The sequence below is a fragment of the Carya illinoinensis genome, chromosome 12, assembly GCF_018687715.1.
Source record: "Carya illinoinensis cultivar Pawnee chromosome 12, C.illinoinensisPawnee_v1, whole genome shotgun sequence".
Lineage (NCBI taxonomy): Eukaryota > Viridiplantae > Streptophyta > Magnoliopsida > Fagales > Juglandaceae > Carya > Carya illinoinensis.
This window is the reverse complement of record NC_056763.1, coordinates 24,560,144-24,573,302: the sequence shown is the minus strand read 5'-3', so window position 1 is coordinate 24,573,302 and position 13,159 is coordinate 24,560,144. Positions and strand designations below refer to the sequence as shown.

Below are 13,159 nucleotides of genomic sequence, written 5' to 3'. Positions count from 1 at the left end.
ACTTTTTTTCTTTTTAACTTTTCAGGTGGGAGGAGGTGGGAGCGATCTGGATAGTAACCTTCATTAGACATGACAGCAGGAGCTACTCTCCTCTATAGAATGTTTGGTTTGAGCCATATAGTTAAATGGGAAGTTGACTAATGTGAATTAATATTCGCCTTCTTTTTAGATGTGATCTAATTAGAATTCAAAGAAAATATATAGTTGCTGGAAAGAAGAGTTAGTTATGTTTGATTGTTTAACTAATTCAATTCAGCTCAACTCATGTCAAACTAATTATTGATAACATTTATTATTTTTTCAACGTCTTATAAAAAATTTAAACACATCTCAATAAGACTCATAAAATATTATTATTCACAATTCAATTGAATTCATCTCAACATAGCAGAGTGTACCTATAATTTATTGAAAGTGTATGGCCCTCAAAAAAAGTACTCTGTCGATCTTTAGCTAGCCTTTTCCCACGGGTATGGAGAAGGAGAACGTCGTCGTTGGTTTTATTTTATACCCTAAGTATTTTTTATTTTTTTTAAATGAGTTTGATGTTCAAGTTTAACAGATGTTTACGCAATCCACCAGTAAGGTTGGGCTTGAACTGGGCTAGTAAGCCGTAGCCCATATAATGGAATTCGATGTTGGGCTTATTATGGGTCCAAAAGGCAACAGAAAACAACTCTTCCTCCTTGCCTTTCCCATTCTTTTCAAATGTTGACTCTGAAATATTATTTGTAAATAATAATAAATAACAATAAATTATTTATTAATAATAGTAAAACAATATGATAATAGTTATATTCCTAAACATACCTTTGTCTCTCCGAATCCCAGATAGCCAAATAAAAACATAATCAATTATTATGTTTATTTGGGAGTTCAATCCATGACAATAATTCCCCAATCATAATATGTTTTGTCGTGAAAAAAAATAATAATAATAATTTACAAGTTTATTTTTTTAATGAATTAGGGTAAGAAAAAGTTCTAAATGCAAAAATGTTTTATAAAACAAAAATAAATTTAAATAAAAAAATTAGTTTTCGCACTTTTCACATCGAGTGATCAATGCTAAACTTACATTTAAATGTGTATATATCTTTATTATTTTTTATCTTTAAATTTATATATATCATTATTATTATTTATGCACTCAACGAATTATTGTATAAAAAATTTTTATTCATTATCTTCACACTTCACACCTCGCACTACACATTACATATAATTTTTAATTTTTTTATTAAATATATGGTATATGAAAAATAAGTAGAAGAATTTAATTAATTTAGAAAGGATAAATAAATAAATAAAAACCAATTATAGCATATACTAAACCCAATTAGTATCGGCCGAGTCACTTTCAGTCCGTACGATTTTCCATTTCCCATATCTTTGACGGTCATTCTTCCTTTGGGCCCTCGGCCCCCATAGATTCAAAAGCTGTTCCAGAACTTACTAAACGTAAAATGGAAGACGGAAACACGAAATCGTCTCGAGGCAGAACTTGATGGTAACCCAATGCTCTTCTTCAATATTCCAATCTATATTTTCTTTTCTTCGTGCTTTAATAATTCTTCTTCTTCTTCTTCTTCATTGTTGTTTAGCTCATTCTCTGCTCAAGAACGGAGACAAAAAAAATTCAGTTTCTTTTTTTTCGCTCTGCTCAAACATTTGATAAAGGAAATTTTAGGTTTCGTAATTTTCGTTTCTGTTTTCTTTCTAAATTATGCTCAGAAACCAGGTGGAGCATAAGATTTATTCGGGAGCAAAGCTGAACATTAATGTCATACGCTGCATATTAAACTGGTTGCGCAGATCAATGTTTCTGACTGGCAATGAGAATCGAATGATTGTTGATTGAGTGCGTCGTGGTAGCTGCATGTAGGAATCCATTGTAGTCTATATGTTTTATTTATGGAAAAGCATAATGCATGTGTATTTGTTTATGTGTCTATGTATTAAGAACATTCAGTAAATTGTAGGATGATTTCAGCGCATTGTTTAATTTTGTCTCTTTCCTGAGTTTAATTTTTCTAACTTTTTTATTCTACTGTATTATTAGAAAAATTGATATCTTTATTATTGCCATTACAGTATCATTGTCTGTAGTTGTTTGCTACAATAGTAGCTACAGTATAATAAAGAGGAGTCGTGAGAAATATGATTATAGTCATTTTTGTTGTACAAATTTCCATTGTTATAACAACAAAATCTTTGCACAAATTTGTTGCCAACGCATGCTGTATAGAGGATCGTAATTTTTTTTGAAGCCCATTATTACAATTTTAGTGCATGGAAGTAAAATCAAATTTCTATAGCTTCATGGGCATGTAGTGTGATATTGTTTATAATGTGAGGAATGCATTTTGTTTATTAGTATATGCATTTTGTTTCATTCTTTACTCCATCTGATGGATACAGCTTCATATAACATTATAAAAAGCTTCATATCCACTTGTCAAAGAAGAAGAAGAGTGGTCAATTGTTTATTAATTACTTTTCCAATGCAAGGGTAGTGTTAACTCTGGTCAATGAAAGCTCAGTTGATGCCCCAAAACCTCCTATCCATGGGCCTTCTAATTTATACAACATAACTTTGGAATTTGAAGGCTCAAGATCCCTCACATTCACACATATTTGTGCTTAAAAGCTTCTTGGAAGTTAGTTTTTAAGTTTGGGAATATGCATGCTTGGTCCTTTAATTTTGGATAGCCTGCCATTTGCAAAACTCTACTTTGGAACTTTTTATTGTGCTGCACTCTTTATATTTATATAGACCTTCATTTACATATTTAGCTCGAGCCACAAGTATGAATATGCTTTTGAGTGATTTTCTGTTCTTCCATTGAGAATATAGATGGAACTTCTAAATCATTTTCTTTACAACATGATGGCAGCAGGAAATTTCTTTTTCCTTTTAGATAAAATTTTTTCCATATGATTCTTTATGTCTTGGAGTAACCAAATAATTACTTAAGATGACTGAGTTATACTACTATAATCCCGGCCATACCAGATTTCATTTTACTTAAGGTGTGATTTTTGGATCTTTTTTTTTTGGGGGGGGGGGGGGGGGGGGGGGGGGAGGTTGGTGGTGTGGGTGTTTGCCTTCTGCTCTTTTCATATGTTGACTGTGCTGCATTCTATAATTCGCATCTTTCTTGTGCTAATTTGCTTGCTTGTATTTGTAGATATAATTGACCAAAATTGGAACTTTGGAAGCTAGTAGGAGATTTTGTTGGTACTTATAGAACCATATACGAGCAATAAAGTGATTTTAAGAGTTGGCATCATGAAGTTTTTTTGTTTGGTGGCCCAGGGTCTTAATCTTTTACCCCATTGTAATTTTGTCTTGGGCATTGAAAAAAAACTATACCTGGCAGATGAATTAGGAAGCTAGCGGAGTCCTTGGTCAAAATTTTCAAGCCTGAAGATACACCAAACTTGTGGCAAACCATAAAACAGATTTAAAGACCAAAAATCATCACAGAATCTTGTTATCTTTTTAGCAAAGACCAAAAATCATAACAGACTTTTGATCTAATTTTAGTGAAGTATGTCCCAAGTGATCTAAATACCAAACTTGTGGCAAACCATAAAAAAGACTCAGAGGCATGAGGCTTCACTGAATTGTTTTGCTTAATTCTGTTTCATTTTTAGTTTTGCTGAATAAAAGCTCACATTAAGTTGCATTTGTAATGTGTTCCCCATTCTTGTAACTCACTTTATACTTTGTGCCTATGCAGTTTGAAGATACTGCTGGTTGAATTAGATTAAGTCCAATATTTTTCTTCATACTCAGGATTTCATCTTTCTGGAATTTCATGTTTCTTACTTTTGTTGATCAAGGAAACTGAAACAAAATAATGACATTTGCATCCCTCACTTTCAGGTTTTAAAGATGATTGATGCCTTGCAAAACTCTGAGTCGTGTAGGCTCTCAATCTGCCCTCATTTTGATTTAGTCCATCTTGAGTCTATGCTATATACATGACCGACAGGTATACTTTTCTTTAGGTCGGTAGATTCTTTTTTCCAAAAGTAGAAAAGAAAGAAAAGCAATGGCTCATTATCATTCCTTGGTTACTATTGTCATGCTTAGATGTGCCTCTGATAAAATAAGACGTTCAAAATTGATGGTAGTTCCCTTAATTTTTAAAGAACATCGGAAATGAGAATTTAAAAAGGAAGAAGATATTTTCCCAAGCTTTTCGACTTTTGAAACTTGTAAAGCAGGTTTTGTGGGACAGCCAGCATCCATGGTTCACTTTCAAGAGACTCTCAACTAGAAAATATGCTAACTGGATATGTAAGTTAGGGATTTAAAGCCACCGTTAGAAGGAATAGATTGTTCGAGTCTATCTTGATGATTTGAGACTTTGGTTGCCAATGAAATTTCTGCTGCCTTTCGTGATCTAAATCAGATTTGGTTGAGAAATACAATCATTTTTAGGTTTTTGTAATTGTTTAGACAAGTAACTTTTTCGAATTATTTTGATTTTGATATCTGTCTCTAGGAATACAATACATCCTTCTTAGAAGGATAAGAATATACATAGCACTAACTTTCTATTCTTTGTGGAAGACAAAAGGAAAATATACACGCACTACTTTGATTGTTATACAGTGATCACAAGCTGAACTAGAAGAGCGGGTGGTGGTAGTAATAGTGATCATAGTTACCTTTTGTGCCATAAATTTAAGAATTGGTAAATGAATAGAAGGTGTTTTAAAAGCATTAGAGACAGTGGTTGGGGATTGTGATGTTAGTGGAGGGTTGGAATTGGTGACATGTTGTTGGAGTGGATGTCAAACAAGTTTTTTTGGGGTTGGTTGCGGTGATTTTCTGCATTGCATTGTGTGGGGTAGGTTTTGGACATGATGGTAGTGAGAGGCATCATTAGTCATAGTGGTGGTATGGTCATGAAAGAAGACGATAGCAAGAGTTTTGTCTGGCTCCGTCCGTAGATTAAGGTCCCATGTCTCAAGTTTATCAAGACTCGTATGAAAACGACCAAAAAAAAAGGAGGGTAAAAGTAGCACTCAGCCCTCTAGTATGTAATTCATGTGTGTGAAAAGGGGATTTGAACATTGGGAAGCATGTTTCAAGAGGGATTTGAATGGCAAAGTTAGTGGATGTATCGGTGTAAACTTTTTTGTAAGTCAATAAATAAATAGGACTGACCAAAAAAAATAATTTCTTTTGTCTATTGTATCAATGTGGTACAATAATTTTTTAGACCGCAAATCAACAAATTGACGTGACTTAATATGGTACGTAATTGTAAAACTACTTTTATTGAAAAGAATATCTAATGTACCATTTAAAATCACATCAATTTGTGAGTTTATTTTTGCGTAATCTTTTTATAGTAATAATATTTATCATCATTTTTTGATGGACTGATAGCTTTAATTTGTTTACCCCCATAATTTGGTAAGTTGAGGCCTTGTTCGTTTTCACAAAACTCTCATTTTATCTCATCTCATCTTAATCATTACAATTTTTTCAAATCTTCATATAAAATAAAATTCCAATATAACTTTTTCAAATCCCAATACAATTTTTTTAAATCCCAATACAATTTTTTCAAATTTCAATACAAAAATAATATATTCTAATAATATTTTATTTAACTGATCTCAACTCAACTCATCTCATCTCATCTCTGAAAACAAACTAGGCCTGAGTCTCCTTTTGTGATTTTCTTGCTTCTATGCTTTCATTAAAGAATGGTTTCATACATGAAATTTATTCTCCTCTCTCCAGCTAATTTTGCTATGGAAAGAAAAGAAAAAGATCCTATGAAGGCAAGAGTAATAATAAATCTCAGGTCACAAAGAAGATGAGCGCCATTGAAAAAGATCCGACAATACCAAAAAAGTGTATGAACCAAGTAGATCTTAACATTTGTGACGGAATAAAACACCACCCATTATTTGAAAAGAAATGTTTATACATTATTCTTTTTGTTTTTGTATTTACAAAATAGAAGTTCTACATTTATAAAGAGATTTTATAATAATAAACTTATAAACTGATATGATTTCAAATGATACGTTTAGTCTATTTTATAATAAAAGTAATTTTATAATTTAATATATCACATCAAAAAATGTTAATTTATGAACTTATTTTTATATAATATTTTTATGATTAAATCATTTCTCTTACAAAGTTCATGCCTGAACTTGTATACGTAGTCAACACAAGTCAAGTGACAAAAATAAATTGGAAAATAAAGATTTTACATTTTCATTGAAGGGAGGTACTATGAGACCTTTGCGTTGGACACTGTTTTTTTTTTTAAATTTTTTTCCTATTTGTTTTAAAATTTAAAGAAAAAACAATGGACCATCGATTTGAAATATCTCTAGATTGCGTATCCTAAAATTGGATCAAAATTTCTAAAGCTTCTTCCCTCACCAAAGCTGTCCAAATGGAAAAACACATGTTTCCCTCAATTTTTAATATAGAACTATTATAGACATAAAAAAATTATACAAAATAAAGTTACAAACTGAAGAGATTTAATGGAATTATTTAGATCTATTTTATTTATAAGTAATGTTACGTAAAGTCATTTTTATATATTTTCTGTGTACTTCACTAATATGATTAGTTAGATTTTTTTTTAATATACAATCAATCACATTAGTAGAATGTGTAAAAGAGTACGTAAAAATAAATATATATAAATTTTTTTATAATAAACATAAATTTATAATTTAATATATAATATTAAGTTATATCAGTTAATAAATATATTTTTATGTAATCATTATATTTTCCATTTTAATATATATATATATATACACACACAACCATGGACAGGCTTAATTAAAAATAAAATAAAATAACTCCGGACAGGCTACCTGGTTCATTATAAGGCCGTTGAATTGGAAGCCTATCACATCGACCGGAAATCGGGGCAGAGTGGAAGGGCCAGAAGTAATGCGCAACAATTAAATATCCTAAAAAATCCCTAAAATAAAATATTATATTCGCGAGACCTCGCTGCCCCTGAGCTCGATATGCAAACAATGGTATATTCGGGGGCGTCTTTGAAATTTACCCAAAGAAATAAAATGACAAAAATAAAGGAATAACAAAAATTCAGAAAAGCTGCCGGGTTTTGTTCCCCTTACTTTTTCAGCTTTCAACCCAGACACCTGAAGAAAGTCCGAAGTCGAAAGATATTACCAACGCCCAAACCTTCCTTAGATTTCTCTGCCTCCGTTATTCTTTCTCTCTCCCGCCGGCCATGAGTCTCTTCGGTCTGGGCAGGTAGAAGTTTTCTTTTTAAATGAAAGCAAGATGGATAATTTTTTTAGATATTATTTTTCCTTGGAAATTTATATAATTCTCTCCCTCTCTCCATCTTTTTTTTTTTGTGTTCTTATTGTTTTCTGTGTTTCTGAATTCTGCGTAAAATTATGAAAATGATTGCATGGTTTCTGACGAGTTATGGCAGATCTGTGTACTTAGTAGATATAAAATTAGCGATTAAGATGTCTTTCGGGCTTTATTGACTTTGACGACGTATTTACCTGGCATTATGCCCGTGTTCATGCTTATGATGCTAATCTTTAATGAAAATTGAATCATTTCCTTTATTTTTTCTTTTTTTTTACTAGATTTTTTCCTCTGCTGGGTGTGATTCAATTGCCAGTAAAGTGGTGTATATGCTCTAAACCTATGGGCATTTTCTGCAAATGGATTATGATCACTGGTAATTTTGGTCATAGTTGTGACCAATTCCGCAATACGCAAACACTTCTTCTGTGATATTTACATTTCGGATTTATTGTTAGTATTACGCATAAAGATTCTGTACACAGCTTTTTAAAAAAAAGCACTTACATGGGAGTTGTCCCTATATGGGCGGGTAGCTGCCCTCCTGCACCCTGCCCCTGCCCCCAACCCATCTATCTTTCCCTGTTGATCTCTGACGGAGTTTTACCCTTCCATCCGCAGATCCACCTAGAACCAACAGCAAAACACAAAAATAAATAAAAAGGAAAAACCGAAACCCTCCAACAGACTGGCCGATCTCTGCATGACTGGCCGCAGACCAGACATGCATCTAGGCTGAAAAACCCATGGCTGTGGATCCTAGACGTTAAACAAGAAGAAGAATATGAGATTGAGTTAAGATCAGGGATTATATATATATAGCAATCCGGGTGGGATTCCCTCCCCCCGCCCCCAGGTACCATAACCAACTGCCAAACTGCCAGAGGGAATCACACCCGCCCACCCGGTTTGCTATATATATATACATATAAACCCTCACTTTAACTCAATGTTACAGTGTAAACAAACTTTAATATCCAGTCTCTTTTTGAAAACTTGCTTTTACTATAAAAAATATCTAGTCACTTGAATGGGTCCCAATCAATGCTGTGACTGCATCGATGGTTTCATACATTGAAGATTTGCAAGGGAAAACAAAAACTTGAAAAAAACCCGCTTTGCCATCTGAATGTTAGGTGTTATATCTGTTTCCACTGATATTTTCCTTCTCTTTATTTTTTTGGCAAACAGAAACCAGAGGACATTCCGCCCAAAAAAGAGTGCACCCTCAGGGAGTAAGGTTGTTTCTTCTTTTCTTAACTACTAGTATGGTCTTATCTCATTATTAACGGTTATTAGTCTGTCATGATTTATTAATTTGTATCAGTTGACCTTGTAACACACACTTTTTTTCTGCGGGTGCTTATATGTTCTTATTGCTGTTGCTAAATCTTGTACTGCTTACTCTATCATCCCCAAGAGTGTGCTATTGAAAAATTCCATGGAGCTGATAGAAGGATTCTGTCATCAGTTATTTGAAATAGATGTTACTATGAATTTAAAAAAGCAGGTCTTATATGTGAGAGGGCATTCAGTGGTGTCTGACCATCACTTATTGGCTGATTTACTTTATCCAGAATTTATTTATTACTTCCGCGTGTGTGAAATACATTTTCAGTACTCGAACTTTGCAGTGAAGGTGTAATATTTTACTGGTATAACTGAAGGTACCAATCTATGTCCTGTTGTGATGCAGGGGGCGCAACTCAGAAAGCACATTGATGCCACCCTAGGTAGTGGAAACCTGAGGGAAGCAGTAAAACTTCCTACTGGAGAGGATTTAAATGAGTGGCTTGCTGTCAACAGTAATTATCCTCTCTCATACACTTTAGAAAGTAGCCTGTGAAAGCTTAGAATATTTTCTCCTTAATCAGTTTAGTATGGTTGTGTGCTAGTTTGCTATATTGGCTAATCTATAAAAATGTTCTTTGGCTGGTGCTTAAAATTTTCAATTTAAAATTTATTTCTGCTGAAATCCAAGCCTGAATGTGATGTTTTCTTTGTATTTTTTTCAACTTCAGCTGTCGATTTCTTCAACCAAGTGAATTTGCTCTTTGGTACGCTCACAGAGTTCTGTACTGATGAGAATTGTCCAACAATGACTGCAGGCCCCAAGTATGGCATAATATCAAAAGTTGTTTTTTACCTCCCTTTCCTTCCATGATATTTAGTTTTTATGGAAATGCGATAGTGTGACTTTCCATTTATATTTCTGATTTTAAAAGAAACTCTGAAACCTAAAAGTAAAAGCTAAACTCCATTATCTACTATACTAACAAGTAAAGTGATAGGTCAATTTGGTTTCTCACCCAATTCAATATTTGTCTGAAAAAATTCTAGAATCCGACTTTGTTAATTAATCTTGGTCACTTATATTGAATCAAATATGTAAATAAACTCCTTTCTTCCTCTCATTGCCTGATTTATCTCTCACCTCAATTATCCACTGAGGCACTGTTTATGTTTATCTCTCACACCTAACTGCCACTTAATCACCTACTTTCTCTTGGCCACACAAGCGTTATATCTTCACAACTTGTACCGCATGTAAACTTAAATAATCTGTCGATTTTTGCAATAAATCTTCAGTATATGGATATTTTCAGATAATTTTGCTGAATGAAGAGATATGGTTCCAGATGTGATTGCTATTTGCAGTATATATTTTTTTAATAAGAATATTCAATATTTTTTATTTAGAAAAATTATATAACATATATTTAGAAAAATTATATATTATAAGCATATCAATCTTACTATGGTTTGTAGGAAACATCTTCTATTGAAAGTTTGAGGAGATGAAACTTGTTATGGCATTCAAAAAGAAAAGAAAAAGAACCCTAGGAAATGAAAAGAATTGCAGAATTATGGGGCATGGTACAGTTGATGAGTGAACTAACAAGTATGATAGTTCTACCATCAATAATCTTAGGCTTACAGATAAAAACCTTCTATAGATAAATTTGTGTGTGTGTGTGTGTGTTTAAGTTTATATGGTTCCTGACAGCACAATTGTATCCATATGCCATGTCCAAATCTTTGGGAGTTGCTCTGTGTGACTCTGGTCCCTTGGTTGAAGCTTGACATTTATGTCTATATTTGTTAAAGACGGGGATTGTTTCATGCTTTTTTTATTTTATAAGTTTTGCATATTTCCTCATGAGTCACAGGATCTGTAGGTTAGTTTACTGTTACATCACTTTTATTTCGACTTTATTTTAAGTATCATTTCTATTTCTACTTTTCAAGTAAAATGCTTTTTATGATTTTGTTAATAAATTGATTTTGACAGGTATTCTTGTTGTTATGTTTGTTAATTTTGGACAATTAACGAGCATAATTGTTGTCAACAATTGATAATTTGTTTCTGCCCCCATAAAAAAATTAAGGTCAGTTTTGAACTAATATTGCATGTGTTGTACCTGGTCAGGGCTTTCATTCAAGCTTCTGTGACTTTTACTTCTTTTCCAATTAAGAGTGACTTTAGAATGTCGTTAGATTTGGTTTACATGCATGTGCAGCTCTTCTTTAGTTCTGTATCTTCACATTTCTGTGGGTGGTATTAGCCTTATCTAACTCATTATTGTTTTGGTTAATCGATGTTTGATTTAGGCATAGAAGTTTCTCTTCCTTTACTATTGTGGTATCCAGCTAAAATAATTTTAACTTGCTCTTTCTTTCTTTTTGTTTTCTTTTGGTTGTTTTTGTTTGGGGGGGGGGGTGTTGGGGGATTCCTTTTCCACCTTATGCTGAGTCTAATTGGTTTTTATCATTTTAAAAGCTAAGGTTAATCCTACCTTTTATAAGTAAATCCCAAGTTTTAAAGTCTGCAGACACATTTGTGTGGATACGAATATACAGTTCTAAGATGCATATAAATTTTTTACAGATACGAGTACAGATGGGCAGATGGTGAAAAAATAAAGAAACCTATTGAGGTTTCTGCTCCGAAATATGTTGAACTTTTGATGGACTGGATTGAAGGCCAGCTTGATAATGAATCTATATTTCCTCAAAGGCTTGGTAAATCTGTTGTCATATTTGTTGCTTATTTCAAATTTTCTCCAGTTTCTTTGACTTAGGTTTTCCACAAAAATTTTTTTGTAGGGGCACCCTTTCCTCCCAATTTCAAGGATGTTGTGAAGACAATATTCAAAAGATTGTTCCGCGTATATGCCCACATCTATCACTCTCATTTCCAAAAAATTGTAAGCCTCAAGGAGGAGGCCCATCTAAACACGTGCTTTAAGCATTTCATACTATTTACTTGTGTAAGTCTCTATACCTGAATGTATTTTTTTTCTCTCTTTATCATCTTCATTGGGATTTTTTTTATGCCATGGGTTTGATCTATATTGCATTGGTCTTTAATTTAAAAATTGTAGGTTTGGCATAACTCTTATGGGAATAAAACTAGATAAGACACGATAATAAATAACCATAACACAATACTAGCTTATTGGAACGTGGTCCATGATCATTAGGAATCCGAAAGTTTTTCTTTTCTGTATTTTTTATTTTTTGATACTTCCAAAATAATTCAAGCGATTCTAAAATATTTTACAGATGATGACATTTTGTTAGTTAAACCAGGGTAAAAATTATAATGATTCAATAGCATTTTTCAGACTTTTGACAATGATGTGGTTTAATCTACTATATCATTCCCCATTATTATCCTGATTTGGTTTGTGGATTACTATTCCTATTGTGTTTGGCATAGTATTTGATTTGATTTCTTCTTTATTGGGTACAAAATACACCTATTTCTCGTGCATAAACTTTACCCTATTTAATCTCTGTTTTCTTTTAAGGTTTTGAAAAATTACTCTCTTCCATTAAGTTGATCTGCTCTACTTAACCAAAGAAAAGGTTTATATCATCTCCATTAGCCTCATCATTGGTCCAACTTTGATACTTGTTTTGGGGCTATGTAAAACAAGGACAGGAATGTGGAAGGGGGTTCCTACATTTTTTATTGGTAATAAATGGTCATTGATAAGGACAAAAGACAACTTAGGTACACGGAGTATACAAGAGAGACACCTACATACAAGGTAAAGTGGAAGGCTTCCTGCATTAAGATCCCATTCTTGTGATGTCAACTTCTGAAAATATCGGTGTTAGGAATTTGGACTAAATTGTCATCCCATTATTTGTGATCCCATTTTTATTTGATGTAAGAAATTATGTACAGTTTTTTCATTTTTGGATAAGAAAATAAATTCTCAGTTGATTGTTTGTCATGCTGGTTTTTGGCAGGAATTTGGGCTAATTGACAGAAAAGAGCTGGCTCCACTTCAAGAGCTCATAGATTCCATAATTGTTCCTTACTAAATGGATTGGGTTATCCTGTAAAACATAATGATGTATTAGGGAAACTTGATTGAGCTAAATGAAATAAATGCTGCTCAACTGTATGACTCTAGGGATTCTCTCAAGTTGCTTTTATTACAAATTCATGTGCTTGTGCTGTATGCCTGACTACTTAGATATTTTTACGCCAACTTTTATCCTAGTGAATCAAGAAACTGTCGGAATCAAATGTGCAGCAATCGGTATTGGGAGGTTGCGGCAATGGCTGAAGGCTAGCCAATTAGATGAATACATAGTCTGTCTTGGTTTCAGCTGGAAAAGCATTCCAATCTTTTGCATCTGCTCTATCCTTTGATTTTTCAAACTGTTTCTCTGCCAACTTTTCTCTACATGGACCAAGAAAACTTGACGCATTTGAGCAGCCGTTGGTCCAGAGTGTCAGAACTATAATTTAGACGTGTTTTGAATTCCTTTTTTTGTGCATTT

General features: G+C 32.9%; 1 protein-coding gene across 3 annotated transcripts; it reads left to right on the top strand.

The window, feature by feature from the left end:
• The first annotated feature begins 1,387 nt into the window (after positions 1-1,387).
• LOC122289854 (MOB kinase activator-like 1A) lies at positions 1,388-12,834 on the top strand. 3 transcript variants are annotated; one of them, XM_043097203.1, is made up of 8 exons: positions 1,388-1,510; positions 3,893-4,001; positions 8,549-8,597; positions 9,054-9,162; positions 9,379-9,472; positions 11,247-11,380; positions 11,465-11,628; positions 12,620-12,834. In XM_043097203.1, exons 2-8 carry the CDS (start codon positions 3,991-3,993, stop codon positions 12,692-12,694), a joined length of 636 nt encoding a protein of 211 aa, XP_042953137.1. In that variant the 5' UTR covers positions 1,388-1,510; positions 3,893-3,990; the 3' UTR covers positions 12,695-12,834. The 3 variants fall into 3 exon arrangements, 2 of the variants coding, with proteins under 2 accessions (XP_042953137.1, XP_042953136.1); XR_006236241.1 differs by lacking the exons at positions 1,388-1,510; positions 3,893-4,001 and adding exons at positions 7,115-7,288; positions 12,306-12,414; XM_043097202.1 differs by lacking the exons at positions 1,388-1,510; positions 3,893-4,001 and adding an exon at positions 7,117-7,288.
• Positions 12,835-13,159: the final 325 nt, after the last annotated feature.